At 43.0% G+C, this 18197-nt stretch overlaps 1 protein-coding gene across 1 annotated transcript; it reads right to left on the bottom strand.

The window, feature by feature from the left end:
* Positions 1 to 15167: 15167 nt before the first annotated feature.
* LOC308141159 (tripartite motif-containing protein 16-like) lies at positions 15168 to 16742 on the bottom strand (the record flags this gene model as incomplete). Its single annotated transcript, XM_080511196.1, has 1 exon — positions 15168 to 16742. The coding sequence occupies one exon, from the start codon at positions 16740 to 16742 to the stop codon at positions 15168 to 15170; it is 1575 nt and encodes a 524-aa protein (XP_080367322.1).
* Between the last annotated feature and the right edge of the window lie 1455 nt (positions 16743 to 18197).

The raw sequence follows: 18197 nt of genomic DNA, 5'->3' as shown, positions 1-18197 counted from the left end.
CAAGGCACACTGGAAGTGAAAAAGCGAAGCTTTAGAGCAGCAAAAATAGCAAATCCATCAGGAAAATAGATTTTTTTTTTTTTAATGGCCTTTATGTCCACATGGAAGTGTGTAGCGAAAGTGTTTTTGTTGTGGCTGACAGAAGCATTCGCCACATCAGTGTGAGAAAAGCATTCATTCACGCAGACTGAGTGGGAGCTGATGGGAAGGGAGAGCTATTCTCAGTAATCATTTCAAATTGGCATGTGTGAATAATAGCAGCGCGGCTGAATGGTGCGTTCGCAGAGACTTCCCCAGACCGCGAGCGAGCAAGTGGCTGTGGACGGACGAGGAAACTGTCTTCGAGTGAAGGCACTCAGCTTGTTGCGTTTTTGGGGGTCCGTTTCCATGACAACACAACTTTTTGAAAACAGCTCCCATGATGGAACAGCCTCTGACCCTGTCTACATGTAAACAACTAAAGCGACGGAAAATGTAACTTTTCCCGCGGACTAATGAGGAGGCCAACCTCCTCAATGTAGATGTGGACCCAAAAGGCCTGATTGACCCCGCGGTGGCCACCGTGCAAGAACCGTGTGAGGAGAAGAAGAAAGATGCGGAAGCACTTCAGCTGTATCTACCAAAACTCAATTGTTCATCTCATCAAGACCTAAAAATCATGTGCTGATACCCCTGGCCGAAATCCAACAGGAAGTCCACAATTTGCCTCTCAAAATAAGATTTGCAAATGCTATCTCAGCATTTGCTATCAACAGCTAGCATGCTAACAAGAGGTTTGTGGACTTGCTAACATGCTAACACGTCAAAGCCCAAAACTCCTTTAAAATATATAATGACAATGTAAACCTTCAAATTGGATTTTAAGTGTTTCACTAGGGGTGACCTGGCTTGCAAGATAAAAGCCTCCAATCTTTTCAAAATAAAAGTCTAGCATAGCCAAGCATATTAGTTGGCATGCTAACAAAGTTTGTTCAATTGAGCTGATATTTGGGAGATTGCCTCAAGGTAGAGCGAGGGTTCTGGATCACCAGCTAGTTAGCTGGGTTCCACGCACTTTCGACCCCATCCTAGGGTTCGGGTTACAGGACCAACCCCAGCTGAAAGTGGCTGAACACCACCCCCACCATCCATGCCCACTATAGTAGATCCTTATCTCTGGAGTTACATTAGAGTTGAGTTGACTTTCAAAATAAAAGCCTCCCCACATTTTGCAAAATTAAACCCCTTTTTTTGTTAAAACCTTCCAAATGTAAATTTGCTAAATAGTTAAAGGGGCTCGAGGCCATGATTGAGCCGACCCTGATGTGTCCTGATGAGTCCAGGGTGCGAGAGCCTGATCAAGGCTGCTTGCAGCTTAAATGTTTTTATTATTGTTATATTTTTATCTTACATTTATGAATTCCTAATGTCTGAAGCACACACACACACACACACACACACACACACACACACACACACACACACACACACACACACACACACACACACACACACACACAACAAGTGCGCTAACGTTCTAATGAGACTGCTGTCACAGCTTAATGATGGCAAACCCCTTTCATTTTAGACTGTCAGTCTGAAATTAAAGTGCCAATTAATGTGACTCCCATCCAAATCGACTTGAAGAGTGGGAAGCTTCTCCCCCCTTGTCCCCGATGGAAACACAAACCTGCACTTTCAGGTTGTCACATTTCACTATTGACAAGAAGAGTACAGGGGGTTGTAATATCAACAATATTTCAAACATGCCTCTATGAATCACCTTACACATTACATTGAATCATTTAAATTTTTCAAATGTATGTATTATTTGACTGTCCAGGTTATTCTCATTATTTGATCTGACACTTTATACCCTGAACTACATTCCTGAAGCCGCTTTTTTCAGGCGTTATCGTCATCGTCAGCCACCACTGGTTCGAGGGAACCGTCCCGGAGAAGGTCGTCCTGCAGCAAAGTGCATCGCAGCTGGAGTGTTTTGAGTAACTGCTGCAGTGCGTTTGTGGCTCTTCCCTGGGCTGTCAACCTGAATTCTGCATCCCGTGTGCTCCATTGAGCCCTGCTGTGTTTTAAAGCCCCATCTCTGAGCTCCTAATGCAAAATGGATGTTATAAACAGTCTGTGACGAGTCTAAAAGCTCCTGTGAGGGTTCCCTCCACACTGAAATCATCCCCAGATGCCCCTGCATTGTCAGGCTCAATATCTCAACTGTGCATATGTTATCAGACCTCTGTATGTTCATATGTGTCCTTCTGTAACATCATGTGAGTCATGCAAGGATGTAGTTTTGAGGAGTTTTTCCCCTTTTTTTCCAGTAATAATTTGAACTCATGCTGTAATCCTTCAGAAATAAAGAGTCTTCTTGGGTGAATTATTGCGTTCCACTCAGTCTGTGGCAGGAGCTAAAGCATCAGCATTATGATTCCTGTGACCTTGCCCGTGACTTTGTTCCTGCAGTTTGCTCCAGTTTTTGTTTCTCCAATGACAAATCTGACACACAAATCAGCGGTTGACTTTTGTTTGGTGTCACTTTCCATCACAGCTTAAAAGGCAAAATCAACTTTTGATCTCTGTTGTCGTCGGCGTCTGCACGTTCCCCAGGTGGACAGGAGAGATAACCGGAGCCTCCTCCGGCTCAGCACTCGGGGTTTTTTTTTAATCTGTTCCCATGTTACTTTCCCCGGGCAAAGAGTCCTGACCCCCTGGTGAGAGGTGCCGGCTCAACAGTGGGAATTGTGGGGTTGAAAGATGTTGGCGTGGCTCCTGAAGGACGACTCCGAATCTCAGGTGTTTGTCCTTTATTTTCTGAGGTCCGGGCACCACAGCATTTCTTCTTGTTTCCTCTTCTGTGTGATAAATTCAGTGGTGTGGTCTGTCGTATATACAGGTATAGAGCGTATACCTGTTTATTTTTCAGTCAGCATTTTATACACCAACTTTCAAATCTCCCATGATGCACCACTCATCAATATCTGCCAGACAGATTATCTACTATTTTTTTCCTGGGATGATGAAGCAATGTCCGCCCTTCCCTGCTGCTACTCCCTGAATTAAACTGATTTGATTGGTTAATGTTGAGAAAGCATGGAAATATGTCCATCACCTCCAACACTAGGTGGCATGTGATGTTCTGCAGGATGAGCCATAGGGGGCGCTGTCTGAGGTTATCACATGGCCACAACAAAGTTCAAGGTTGTCAATTAAACTGTTTGTCACACCGACTGTGTACTACATCTTTGAAAGTCCTTTTAACCCTCTGATGCATAAAGTCACCTTGATCAAAATTGATTTTCAGAAGTGTTTTTATTCTTCTCAGGATATGAAAAAACTCAGAAAATAGGATTTTTTTTTCACCAAGTTAAGAAACGTCTACAGTGGACGAGATGTGTCTGAGCAATCGACATTTAAAGGAGTCATATTATGTAAAAATCACTTTCTCATGGTTTTCTAACAGTAATACATGTGAAGGAGGCCCCAAAAGTGAAGACAGTCTGTCATCTCCCTCGCAGAAGTCAAGTTTTACTCCCTTCCTCTGAGCATCTGAGGACTCAGTGGATGCATTTTATTCTTGCAGGGAATTTATCAACAAACAACAAAAACTTCCCAAATTGTTGTTGTCCCAAATGCAGCATTTCATGGAGGACTGCTTTCATCACATGGGCCCATGCAAAGCAGGCTTTGCTACTGAAAAACTGAATAAAGCTTGGATCTGTACCAACCGTGTGCAACTCGTCTCCAAAAGCAGGAAATGTGAGAGATTTTCTTTTATGTTGCTTTACTGCACAGGTGTCAAACTCAGGCCCTGCAGTGCTGCAGCCTTGTATGTTTTTATGTCTCCCTGCTTCAACATCCTGGTTATCAGGCGTTCTGCTGAACCCAGTGGAACGTTCATGAGAAGGTTTGCTGCTTTACTGTGTCGGCATACTTGGTGTGATAGGCTGTAACCTTTCCTGCATATACAGGCTTTGAAGGTCTTTTTTTTGGATCAGATTCTGCTTCAAACTGGTATGGTTGGCATGAGCCATAGTATGAATCCAATGTAAACATTAGCACATGGGAACTGCAAATTCAAGCCCCCTCCCCTCTCCAAGAGGAGCATTAAGAAGGCTTGGCCACACACAGCTCATTAGTATTTAAACGTACAGGCAAAAAATGGCCTGCTTTCAACACCGCTCACCAGATGGACTTTAAAATAGTTAAAATACAGGACCAAGGATGCATTTAGGCAATAAATAATAAATAAATATAACATCTTGAGACTGCTGAAGCCTAATTGATTGAAACATTGACTAATATGGGGGCTTTAATCACTATGAACTTACTGTAAAAATGAATATGTTGTGTTTTATTGAAAATATACAAACACCTGTCTCTTTCTATGCTTCCACAAACAATGCAAGAGTTTTTTGTAGACATTTCAACACGATATAAGTACATAGACCTACAATGTTTAGTCTTGAAAAAGAAATCAATGACATTCATTCCTGTGAATCTCACACATTAATGGATCAAACATCTGCAGCAGGAGAAGCTTTGTAAGTGTCCACAGGACTGGCATTGTCATGCACTTTGTGCACTTTATTTTGCTTTCTGTGAGAAGAACTGATATTTTAGTCTCTGCATCGCTGAACCCTTCTGTCTTCATCACATCTCGGCTGCAGGAAAGTGTGCAAAGTTAGAATATCTAATGAATATCTTTTATATTGACTAAAAAATGGTACCTATCACATTGTCACATTATATGAATTCTGAGTAATTATATATAAGAATTGCAAAGCTCTGAAACGCCACCAAAATGTCATGTTAAATTTGACCTCATCTGAGCTACAACAATTAATGTAAATTAACCTCAAAAGCGCACAGATTTCATATCTTGGCAATTCTGGACTTGTTGGCTTCTGGGTGCCTTGAGCGGCCGCCACACCACCAGCCTGGTCAGCGATGAACTTCGAGAGTGCTTTAGGTCTGTGGGAGAGAATGAGAGTGCCCAGAGATAACCCATGCAAACACAGAAAGGCCCCCAGCTGGACGTGAGCAGGGAGATATTCTCACTACCGACAGAAATCCGAGGATCGTGATACTTGGAACAAGTTCCTGAGACCTAACAGGAACTTGTGAAGTCATCAATAAGCAGAGGTCAGTAAAACGTTTATCTGCACCTTCAGTCAGTTTGTCAGAGGGAACGGCTCGGACTGCAGGGGTCGTGAAGAGTGTACGTCACGCTCAGTGCTCTGGTCCGACTATCCAGCAAGCAAAGCTTTTGAAGAAATCTCTCCACTGAACTCATTTCAGTTATTTGGGACAGTGCGAAGAGCTCCTTCACACATCGCTACCCCACAAGGCCACAAACCGCTGACACTGCGCATCTCTGCGACTTTCCCTCCGAGTAATCAAACTGCTGGACGTGTGGATGTTAATGGAAGTGGACACGAGAGCCATCAGAGGCGTCACAGTGCTGTGATCTCTGCCTCCTAATGGATTTATTACCAGCTGAAAACTGGACAAACACTTCAGCCAGAGAGCAGAAGGAAAACATAGAGGCCAATGCTCTTTCCAGAAGGTTGCTGCCTGATCAGAGCTTTTGAAAAATACTATTTTTCATCTTCTTCCAGGGGAAATAACCGGTCATGACGAGGCTGGAAGACGGAGGCAGAGCGGGAGGAGTGAGGTTTGAATTACCAACGCCAGCTCAAAGAGCTGTTTGATGTTCAGATGCTGTGATACATTATTGATGTGGAGCCTGTTAAATAAGGCCAGTGCTCATTTGATTACAAATCTCATTAGGGCTTTACAAAATATGCTTTAATAACCAAATCCATCAACATAATCGCTGTGTAAAGAGACCGAACGCTGTCATTACAAAAAGCATACAGCTGTGGCTTTGCGACTGTGCACACACACTTTGACTTTCACTTGTTTCAATAAACATACCCTTTTTTTTTTTTATACACGGAAGAAGAAATAAATGTTTGTGGAAAGAATTGACGAGAATTACTTGAGCAGATGTTGGAGCTTTATATTTAGACATGTGGGTAAAGAAATGGTGCGCAAACACTTTCAGCTTTTCAAACGTGATCATAGTCAAGTCGGAAAGCTATATAACACAGCATGCTGTGTGAAAAAAACCCCGAAATGCGTTAAACACAGAACCAATTAGACAACGAGCAGTAGATGTGACGGATCACTCCTGATGAGCTGACAGTGTTTTGTCTCCAGCTGTGAGGCAGGGCGCAGCGTTTTAACCATTTATCACCCACAGTGTCAACTCCACAGCGCGATTACCGTCGAGGATCAACTGCAAACAAAGTCACTGCAGACAAAGATGCGAGAGGAGGACTTCCACAAACTCAACTCAAACTTTATTCATGGGGGACTTTAAAACAAATGCAGCTGAAACCAAAGTGCTTTACAAAGATAATAAAAAAAAGAGTAAGCAATTAAAATAACAGATAAACAATAAAATAATAAAACAATTAATTAGGCAATAATAAAACAGGCATACAGACTCAAACGTGGTCAAAAGTAGGTCTTAAGATTGGTTTTAAAAGTGGACAGTGAAGGTTCTTGCCTGACGAGCAGCAGAAACTCATTCCACAACAGAAAAACCTAATTTCCCTCTGAGCAAAGAGAAGACTGACCGAGTCCAACATAAAGTGCGTGACAGTAATCCAGCAGAGATGTAATAAAAGCACGGATTACTGTCTCAAAGGGGTGACGTTCCAAAATGGTCTTCACCTTCCCACGTCTTCTGATGTGGAAGAAGCTTGACTGAACCACTGCCCTAATCTGCGAGTCCAGTTTCAAGTCACTGTCCATTGTAAAACTGATGGTTGGCTTCACATGTGAAGTCAAGGGACCAAAGTCAACAGAACCGTGACTCAGTAAGAATGATCAGGCGGTGGGCACCGTGTTAAAAATCAAAGACAAATCGACGTACTGTAGAAAACCGCACTCGGGGATTACTTTTCACCGTTAAGATGGAACACTACCATTGTTTAAATTTTGTGAATATTAACTTGTTCTGTATTTCTGTGCACCAGTGAACTGGTAGCAGCTGCCATGAGCGAGACTTTGTTTACAGCTTGTTTACCAGCTAATAGTCCAACTGAGACTTTAGCAATTTATCAATTCCACAATACAGACTTAGATTACAACTGACTCAAGGGTGCCATTGTAGAAATAAATCAAATATTCCAGGTATAACATGGACCAGCACATTTTACCAGGTGACACAGGCTGAATTGTTTCACATGTAATTCTTTCATCTTAACTTCAGTAATGATTCCTCTCATGTCTCCTCCACCACACTGAGAAACACTGACAACCTGTGACTGTAGAATAGATTGAAACAAGCTCACTCACAAGTTTCAGCAGCTTTGGTTTTTTATCAACATATATGCATCAAAATAGGAGTTTTGTAGAAGAAAGGCTGTCGGAAATTTGAAGGAAGAAAATAGAAAAGAAGGAGATAATAAGCTTAATCGTTAAGGTTTTTGTTTTAACTCTCAAATCTCCCGTTTTCATTTCCCATTTCCCAAAGGCAAAGATTTGAGGAAGGAGGGAGGCAGGCAGCTTCGAGGAGGAAGGATTCACTGAGTGAGTTCTCTGCGGTTTGCGGGGAACATCCATCTTCACCTTCACATCCAACGAACAGGTGGATCATCAACAGACTATTAGCATTCATGAATGGAAATATTTGATTGCCAACCACAGGGCAGGTGAAATACTTGTCTCTATATAGTGTGTGTGTGTGTGTGTGTGTGTGTGTGTGTGTGTGTGTGTGTGTGTGTGTGTGTGTGTGTGTGTGTGTGTGTGTGTGTGTGTGTGTGTGTGTGTGTGTGTGTGTGATCACAAATTGGAACATTCTATTATTGTTTGTTCCACTATGAACATCAGAATACACCAACTCATGTGTCCAGTACAGAACTACATGTATCGTGCCAAGATGGCAGCGCCACCACTCGCTAGCGCCAACAGGTAGTAGCGGTCGATGCAGCGTCTTCTCTTTAATATGTCTCTGGCGGAAACACTGAAAAGGTGCAGGTTGTTTACATTACACGCAGGAGACGAGAGGTTTTAGTGGGACAAACTGTAAATACCTAATAATTAATGATCTCAATGAAAGCCCATAAATTCTGGGATATGTTTGATTTTGGTCGTTTTTACATTTTCCAATAGTGAATTGAGATCCTCAAAATACGACTTCTTGTTTTTTCAGTATTTCATTGAATAAACAGATCATTTAAAATGAGTCTTTAGACAATAGAAGGATGTAACTTGTGACATATTTTTTATTTTAGCTTGTTCAGGTGGAATTCAGCAGCACTTCAGAGACCGGATCAAACCACCTGGAAAATGTCCCATAATTACCACAACTGCTGGTTTAGGGTACTGTCGCCTAAAACAAACACTGACCAGAGAGGAAGTAAAGAAGAAACACGGCTCATTGATTGATCCGGAATGACGGTGGAAGTCCCGACCCTTGAGCCGTTGCGGCTAGGCTAATTAGTTCGTGGCTAATGGGTAGCCACATACAACCATGATATATAGTCTTCAGACCAGATATCAATAATAGTCTTCTTCACTACTTCTTCCTCTCTACTTCACGTCTGAATGTGAGATATTTTAAATGATTTTCTTTCTGAATCTGCTTCTTCTGATTTGCACATTTAGCTTTGTTTGTTTACTACCCAGAGTGCATTGCACACTACATCATGTCCTCTCACCCTGCCTATTGAAAAAAGTATTTGCTAGCAAAGTGAGACCCAGGTTTTGAAGTGGACCAAACATGGCTTGTTGGCACTGGTTCAGATTTCATGGGAGTGTTCACATTGCCCAAACAAAGTGTTTTTCCCTGAAGAGACTCTGGTCCAGATCAAACAGTGGAACGTGAACGTGCCCTAAAAGACTAAGAGGAATAAAGAAGAGAACCGGTGGAGTTTGATGAGATTCTACATTTACGCCACAACAGTAAACCTTTGTTGTTTCTACAACAGCAGGTTTCAGAGTGACTAAAAACTGAACTTTTTGAAAACACTGATGGAAAACACAATTTTTCTGAAACCCTGCCACTGCACATGCACACCATGGTCGTATTGTAACTAGTAGTTATGCAGATGCTCAGTAGCTGGACAATCAGATTCCTCTGTTGTGTGATGACTCCCAGTCCTCATTCTCCCGGGACTTGCTGGTTACTTATGTATTTATGTGCTGTATGGATTTCTGCAAAATAAATTGAACCAGCATGTTTCTAATGTCCCCTTGTCGATTGTAAGAATATTTCTGATGCTTGTGACGTTCCAGGATGTACCTTCACATCCTCTGGCAGTTCTATAAATATATTTACTGTAGCACTGTGACAGACTGGCGCCCTGTCCGGAGCGTACCTTGCCCTCGCCCACTGTAGGCTGGGATGGGCTCCAGCACCCCGCCACCCCGAACTGCATAAACGGTGTAGAAGATGGTGGATGGACGGATGGACTGGAGCTCTGTCTGTTTCCTCAAAACTCCACAATTGACCACCACAGCTCTACACGTTGTTGGGTTAAAGAAACTTTCTTCTCTCCTCTGAGAGTTACCTGCGATTCTTTGTGTTGAGTCAGCGTTCAGTCGTGCCATGAGCACACCGGGGACGTGGTGGATGAAAGAGCAAGACGACAGAAAGACCTGTTGAAATATTTAAGAGTCAGCTGTGGGCGCCACGAGTCTCTGAGACGCATAAATGCAGCCTGACAGTAACGGGGTGGGGGGGGGGGCGTTCGAGGATGACTGTGGCAAGCAGGAAGCCTTGCACTAGCTTTTAGACTCACGACAGACTGTTTCCAGCATCCCGTCTGCATTAAGGGCTCTGCGATGGGGCTTCAAACCACGGCGGGGTTCAGAGGAGCACATGGGAACCAGAATTCAGGCTGACAGGCCTGGCAACACGCTGCCTCAAACCCTCCAGCTGTGAAGCTCTTTACTGCGTCGCAACTTAAGTTTTGCTTCATGAGAAATATTCAAACTTCAGGCGCATCCTCCGGTTTCTACTTTCTACTGAGTCTTCTCATCATGCCCGCGTCTTCAAATGAACCGCATCAACAAGAACACTGCAGTATCAAATGGATTAATCACTTTCAACGTGTCTCTCCATAAAGTGAAGGGTGTGGCACAGTTACCTTGAAAAAGTTATCTGATTACAGGTTACTAGTTACTCCTTTAAAAAGTAACTCAGTTACTTTACTGAGCATTTGTTTTTAAAAGTAACTAAGCTAGATTACAAGTAACTTTTTATTTACTTTCAGCAGCTCAACAAAAAATGACACATGGTTTTACCAAAAACTCCCTGCCTCCTGCTGGTACATATTTAACCTTTGACCTTCATTCTTTGTTGTATTAATATCTGACTCACGCTTTTATTATCACATTTTTACTATTACTGCTATTTATTTACCCAGAGATGTAATTGTAGTCTGTTGTTGCACTCTTTATCTAATTATTAATTTGCACTACCTGCTCTATGCAACCTTTTAATTGCTCCCCATTGGATGATTGATTGATTGACTGATTTATTGGAAAAAAGGGGGGGGCGATGAATGGTAAGTTAAGTTATTGATGATGTTAGTTTGTTCCAATTTTTTGTGTTACCTGAACGCACTGTTAGGGCAAGTTGGCCTCTGATTGGCTGAGAGTGGAGAAGGGGGCGGGTCAAAGGAGCGTACAGGCTGAATGCATGCGGTGATTGTATCTGTCTCAGTTTGGAGGCGATCGGTTCTATTTCACAATAACACGGCTCTGCAGACAAGAAACTCGTCCTGCTGGTCGCAACAATAGTAACGCACAGTGACTTGGACAAGTTACTTTAATCTGATTACTGGTTTGGAAATAGTAACGTGTTAGATTACTCGTTACTGAAAAAAGTAAGTCATATGAGAGTAACACTGCATCACTGAATGATAGACTTTAGCAACCTACTGTTTCATCATTGCTTTGCTAAGATCACTCAATTCAATTCAATTCAATTCAATTCAACTTTATTTATATAGCACCAAATACAACACAGTCATTTCTTGGTGCTTTTAACAAATAAAAGACCCAAAAATCCACATGAGCCAGCAGGTTTATTTGCGACTGTGGAAAGGAAAAACTCCCTCGAACAGGAAGAAACCTTTGCAGAAACCAGAGTCAGAGGTGGCGGCATTCTGCTGACCGGTTGGGCTGAGAGGATAGAGGAGAGGAGAGGAGAGGAGAGGAGAGGAGAGGAGAGGAGAGACAGATTGGGGGAGGGCTACAGACCCTGGTTTGGGTAGGGGGAGGTGGAGAGAGAAGTAGAGAGAGAAGCAGGGGGGGGGGATATGGCAGTGCTTTGAAACAGCCCTGACTGTAAGCTTTAGTAAATAGAAAAGTTTTGAGTCTGACCTTAAAAGTAGAGACTGTTTGAGCCTCCAAAACTGAAATGAACTAAATTAACTAAACAAGAACCTCATCCTGCATGATGCTACAATGGTTACGAACAGTGACATGGAGAAGCAACTTTAATCTGATTACTGGTTTGGATTAGTAACGTGTTAGATTACTAGTTACTGAAAAAAAGTGGTCATACGAGAGTAACGTGTTGCCGGCCTCACTGGATGTAATCCCCATATAATAACCTGTTCAATCTGAAAAACAAAAGCAGCACAAACTATATTTCTTTCAGCACAAACCAGCACTAACGATTGGGTCTATTTTCACATTTTTGCGACGGGTGAGGGGGCCAGCTTGATGACTTAGGTGCTTCGTGACCCTGCCGGTCGGGGTGAGCGACACGACGAGCGGACTCGGTGGTTGCGGCCCTCGCGTCTGCTCACGAGTCCCAGTCTCCGTCCCTGCCTCACGTCTCCTCTTTCAGGACCAACATGAAAGTTGTGCCACAAAAAAACAAAACAGTGCAAAGCTGAATATGTTAAGAACAGAAGATTCATACAGCTGACATATTAAAATATTGAGGGCACGTAGTAAATCACTGACCAATCAGCAAACGGCTTCTCAAAATCAGACCATTCACTTGTCCTGAGTCCCCCCAATGGAACCGCCACGGAATAGCGACCACCTTTAGAGTGGTTATTTCCATAAAATCCACAATTGTTGCAGTGGAAACCCGAGCCGTACCAGACCATACCGTTCCATCCCTCCACTTTTTGTGCTGTAGAAATGGATCTATAGAGGCTTCATATAGCTCAGTACAGCACGTGAAGGTTCTCTGAGCCCGGCTTCGAAGGTTACATATGTACAACACGAAGTCATCGGCACAGAAAAAGATCAATCACAACTTTTCTTTTGGTTTTACGGGGGGGTTTGGTTAATGAATTTTACATTCTCCTCTTTTTTTTTTTTCGTTCAGCCTTTGAAATGCTAAATTGCTCTGGCATCCAAAAGATTTGTTTTTCTCTTCCTGGTTTTTATTATCTCTGTTGTTCTTCCTCTTTGTGTTTTACTTCTTTGCATGGAAATGTAAATGTTCTCTGAATGTCAAAACTCCCTTTCTTCTTTTTTTTTTTAAAGCTTTCGTATTGTTTTTGAAACCTTGAGTGGTATTTTAATGTCAGACTCTCTTCCTTCTCTCTTTCCTCCTCAGATATGTAAATGTTCCTTCAGTGTTTGCTGTGCTCTCTTCGAAATTATGTTTTAAAGTAACTGGCTTTCCTTTCCCTCTTTCTTTTTAGCTTTTCTGTCCTCACTTCCTCAACACTTTAATTCTATAGTTTAGTTCTTCACCTCTTGCATTTTGTCTTTTTTCTTTTGATTATTTGTCTTTTTGTTCTGTCTTCATTATCTTTCTTCTTCTAATGTTCTTTTTGAAAAAGAGGGACGAAACCATTAAAACCAGATAATTTTATAGCACTGTATTAATCACCCGAAGGGACATGTCTTCACCAAATTGACCTATTGGTAGCAGGTACACTGAGCAGCTACTGTTTTTTTTCGGACTTTGAGTCCACTGAGGAAACCGTCATATACATGGGCAGAACATGCAAACTCCACACAGAAAGGTTCAACGTGTTCCATGGCTCCAGTGAAATTTGATTTGGTGCAAAGTGACGAAAGCTATTGATCATGAATGATGTTGCAAACCACTGATCCTTTCATCTCCTTTTTCATCTTCTATGTATTTTTCTTTGTCTTGTCTTCGATGTCTTCTTCTCCAAACTCCACACAGTCAGGCTCCAAGTCCAGACTTGAAGGCGGAATATCTTCACAGTGAGGGTCTTTTCTCCATTTCTGAAAATTAATCATCTTCCTTTGCTGGCGGTTCAAACTGGAGCAGATTTCCCCTTTTTTGAATGAAAACTGAGACTTGCCGACAAAAAAGAGACACAATACATTTTCCTTTTGCAAGAAGCTTGGAGAGCATGGAGCTGCAAGCTGAGGAAGAAGCAGCATTTGAGGCCAGAACATGTTAAAATGACCAAATACATTGATAAAAGGATGCGCACAGAATCTTTGATCCATGGACACTATTATTTGTGAACCTCAGCAGTTTCTGCTGAATTTTGACCCCTCAATTGAAACTGTTCCTCACGGTGCCCATTGCCATCGTGGCCACGTTGCGATAAATAAATGCTAAATTCAAAAAATGCCAATTATTGTTAAAACACTCCAAATTGCTGAGCCTTGTATTTGCACCTTTTTATGATAATCCTGTGTTGATATTTTTTTTTGGTTATGTGGAGAAATTAGCTTTGTTTGACGGTGTGAAGAGTGAGGGTGGTGTTACTGCTGCAGCACTGTGTTAGGCCTGTTAGAATGTAGCAGCCATGTTATGCCGCCATGCCGCTGAGACCACAGGTCCGCCATGCCGTAGACCCCTGCAGTTTGCATACCAGGAGAAGGTGGGAGTGGAGGATGCCATCGTCTCCTTGCTGCATCGACTCCTCTTCTACCTCGACAGGCAGTGGTGCTGTGAGAATCATGTTCTTGGACACACCCTAACCCTAGCTCAAACTAACAGAGATGGGGTGGACACACACCTGGTGGCATGGATAACGGACTTTCTAAGAGGCAGACCCCAGTCTGTTCGACTGTGGGACTGCAGGTCCGACACTGTGGTCAGTACCACCGGAGGGTCACAGGATACTGTGCTTTCTCCGGTCCCGTTCACTCTTTACACATCCGACTTCAAATACAACTCGGAGTCGTGCCACGTGCAGAAGTTCACCAACGACACTGCGATCATAGGATGTATGAGTAGTGGATGAGAGGAGGAGTATAGGAAAGTGATCCAAGTCTTTGTCACATGGAGTAACTCTCATAACCTGCTCCTCAACACAACCAAGACCAAACAATTGGTTGTGGACTTCAGGAGATCAAGGCCACAACTGGTGCCTGTCACCATCAAGGGGGACACTGTGGACATTGTTTAGACTTACAAATACTTGGGAGTACAGTTAGATGACAGACTGGACTTGACTGCAAACACAGATGCCCTGTGCAAGAAATCACAGAGCCGGATGTACTGCCTCAGAAGGCTGGCGTCCTTCAACATCTGCAAACAACTCTTGCAGATGTTTTATCACTCTGTAGTGGCGAGCTCCCTCTTCAATGCTGCTGTGTGATGGGGGGGGGGGGGGGGGGGGGGCAGCATCAAGAAGAAGTATGCCACACATCTGGACAAAATAGTGAGGAAAGCAAGCTCTGTGGTGGACACTGAACTGGACAGTCTGACATCTGTGTCTGAACAACGGGTGCCGGACAAGCTCCTGTCAATCATGGACGACCCACTGCATCCACTGTACAGCACCATCTCCCGGCAAAGGAGCAGCTTCAGTGACAGACGACTGTCGCTGTCCTGCTTCACAGACAGACTAAGGAAATATTTCCTCCCTCGTGCCATGAGGCTGTTTAACTCCCCCAAGGGAGTTGGTAGTTAAAAACTGTGGACAAGGGTACTCGAGGGGACCCAAGTACCCAAGGACACCAGACCATCTACTGTATACATGCTTTTGTTTTTTGTTATTTTCTCTACTCAAATTTCCCTGTCTATCTGTCTATCTGTCTATCATCTATCCATCTATCCATCTGTCTATCAGTCTATCAGTCTATCAGTCTGTCTGTCTGTCTGTCTGTCTACCCCAAAGTGAAAAAAGTTTTGTTGTATTTATTGTCGGGTAAACGGGGCTTTAATAGACACAAAATCTGATGAAAGTGCTCTACTGAGGTTTCACCAACTGTGCAACGTGTCCTTCACCAAAAACGGCAATTGCAGCGTGTAGCGGCTGAGTGAAGGTAGTTTTGACTTTGTGGATGAGAGTCATGGTATCAGTGATGCTGTAAAACGACAGAATACCTGCTCTGTGATCCAGGTACACTCCGACTCTGGAGGACGGAGGAACTGAGACTGGAGTTTCGTTGTTGTTGTGAAGAAATGTGAAACGCTTAGAGTCACAAACTAAACTCCAGGATTTGTCATTAAATCCAAATAAACCTGCAGCACTGTTTCCTGATCTGGGGGTGTTGCTGTTTGCGACTGCTACATCAACTGTTCCTCTATAGTCCACCTCCCAGTAACAACGTCCAGTCAGACTCTCTCTGCTCAGAACCTGAAAACTGCCTGTGAATCTGTCTGGATGATAAGGATAATGCTGATCTCTCCTTGTATAAGTTACTCTTTTGTCCCTGTCAGATAGAAATAGCCGACTGTGTGCAGTGTTTGGATCCAGGTGGATCTGCTGTGAATATTGTAAGAAGTCCTCTCTGGTCTGTGGCTGTGGTTGTGGAGGTAAATGCGCCTCCTCTTCAGTGTCACTTAGTGAGAGGTTTGTCCTTGTCTGTCTCATGATGTCCTGTAGATTCTCTCTGTTCTCTGACACAGCTGCACTCACATCCTCTAAGTATCTGAGAGCAGCAGTCTCGAAGCTGATGGAGGCCGTGGACTCAATGAGAGCTGACACTGTGGTGTTGCCGTGTCTCTGGTCCTCTGTGTGAGCCAGCTGCTCACCTTTCCTCTCCAGCTGGGTGATCTCCTGCTCCACTTTCTCATGAAGCTCTTTGACTCCTCTCAGTGCAGTTTGCTGCTGGGACCTGAGCTGCTGCTCCATCTCACGCCTTCTTTTCTGGAGATAAGGGTTAGGGCCCATCCTAGCGAAGCACACATCAATTTGGTCCACTGCTTCATCAATGGAGGCATTGATGGCCTGCATCTCCTGCTGAAGCAGCATCATGTCTTTCTCTCGCTCCTGGATTCTCTGGTGGATGTCCTGTTGACTCACTTCCACCACCCTCTGCTTGTCGTTCCTTTGTGCTGCAGCTGGGACTGCTTCATGGCAACTGTGTTGGGCCATGTTGCAGGGGTGAGAGATACACTGCTGATCAGTGTGACATAAACTCTCCTTCACCTCATTGTGATGAGAGCAGACCTTCTCATGGAGATTCTTGGAGGGATCCACCAGCTCGTGTTTCTGAAAAGCAGAAGATTCATTGTGATGTTTGAGGTGTTTCTCACAGTAAGAGGCTAAACAGACCAGACAGGTCTTGATGGCTTTCATCTTCCTCCAAGTACAAACATCGCAAGCCACATCTTCAGGTCCAGCAAAGCAGAGATCAGCTGCAGCATCTTGGAGTTGAAGCTTCTTCGGATGCTCCTCTGACAACACAGTTTTCATTGGGTTCGGCCTCAGCCTGAACCTCTTCGCACACTGAGGGCAACTGTAGATTCCCCTGTCATTCTCTTCATCCCAGTGGCTATCAATGCAGTTGCTGCAGAAGGTGTGTCCACAGAAGCTCATCACCGGATCCTTCGGGAGACCCTGACAGATGCTACAAATGAACCTTTCTGAAGCCAGCTGAATTTTTCTCTTTGGCATTTTCTCCTGTCAATAACAGTGGGTGTTTGCAAACGTTAAAGTATAAAAGATTCAAAAGTTAAAAGGTTTTAAAAATCTTTTCAAAGTAGAGTTGTTTGTAATTGGTGAATGTTTTAATGCAGTACAAAGGTAAATAATTTACCCTATATGTCAACTTGATCTGACGCTGTTGATGTGAAACGTCTTTTCACATCAACCACCACTTTAAACATTAAAGACCTCTTTTGATATCAAAGTTTAGTTGTGACATCATGTTGCCAACCTTTCATCTTGGGATCTGTCATGTGATGTCACACACTGTGATGTCATATGGATGTGACGTCACACACTGTGACATCATATGGGCATGACGTCACACACTGATGTCATATGGATGTGATGGCACAAATGGATTTCACTTATGTAGCGTTTTATAGCTGTGTGAGCAGTCCCAAAGGGCTTTACATAGCTCACCACATTCACCCATTCACACATACATTCACACACCATTAGAGGCTGCAGCCATGCAAGGCGATGTCACTCCAATGGGAGCAGTTTGAGGTTCAGTGTCTTGCCCAAGGACACTTCGGTATGCAAGCAGGCAGAGATGGCAGAGATGGGAATTGCAACTTTTAGATGTTTATATACATATGCAAATTGTCATATGCAAATTGAGCTACACCCCTCAGTACAGAATGATAAAAGAAACTACTGGCCTCCTTTTCAGTTTCTGTACAGATATTTACCCAGAAGTGTGTGAATGTTGGAAGAAATTGCAGAATAACTTTCCAGTGTTCTGTGTGTGTTTTTGGCTCACTTCTCTTCCGAAGGTTTTCATCCAATTTTGACCTTTCTGAGATGAAAATGTGCAACAGAGTGCATTCCTGTATAATTCCAAGCTATCAAAATATGATCATTGCATTTGCAGTGTGGTTAAAGTTCCACAATAATGTTTTATTTGTAATGTGTCAGTTGATTGACTGATGTCCACTGTGGATAGTTCATTATTGTCCTGATTAAATCCTCTGCTATTCAACAGAATACAGGAGTTGAGATTTATAATTTGAATACAAAATATATATAACAACATACAAAACAGAAATAAAGAAAGGACAAGAAACAATAAAAACAATCACACAAAGATACATTCTAAAAAAAGCAAGAACAGAAGAAGCTAACTCTGCAGACTGAGAGGTACATAGTTTGTTGTTTGTATGGAGTTGGCTTTGGAGGTTCACTTTGAGTCGGCAGCGAGGTTATATTGTTTCATGTCTTACAATTTTCATATATTTCAGCCATTTAGTCCAGTTGTTAGTGAACTGATAATTTTGGAAATTGTGCATGTAAGTTACCCTTTCCATCTTGTACATGTCATTAACAACATCCATCCATTTGTGT

The sequence above is a fragment of the Blennius ocellaris genome, assembly GCF_963422515.1.
Source record: "Blennius ocellaris genome assembly, chromosome: 2".
NCBI lineage: Eukaryota > Metazoa > Chordata > Actinopteri > Blenniiformes > Blenniidae > Blennius > Blennius ocellaris.
Note: the sequence above shows the minus strand (reverse complement) of the source record. Positions and strands in the feature narration are given on the sequence as shown.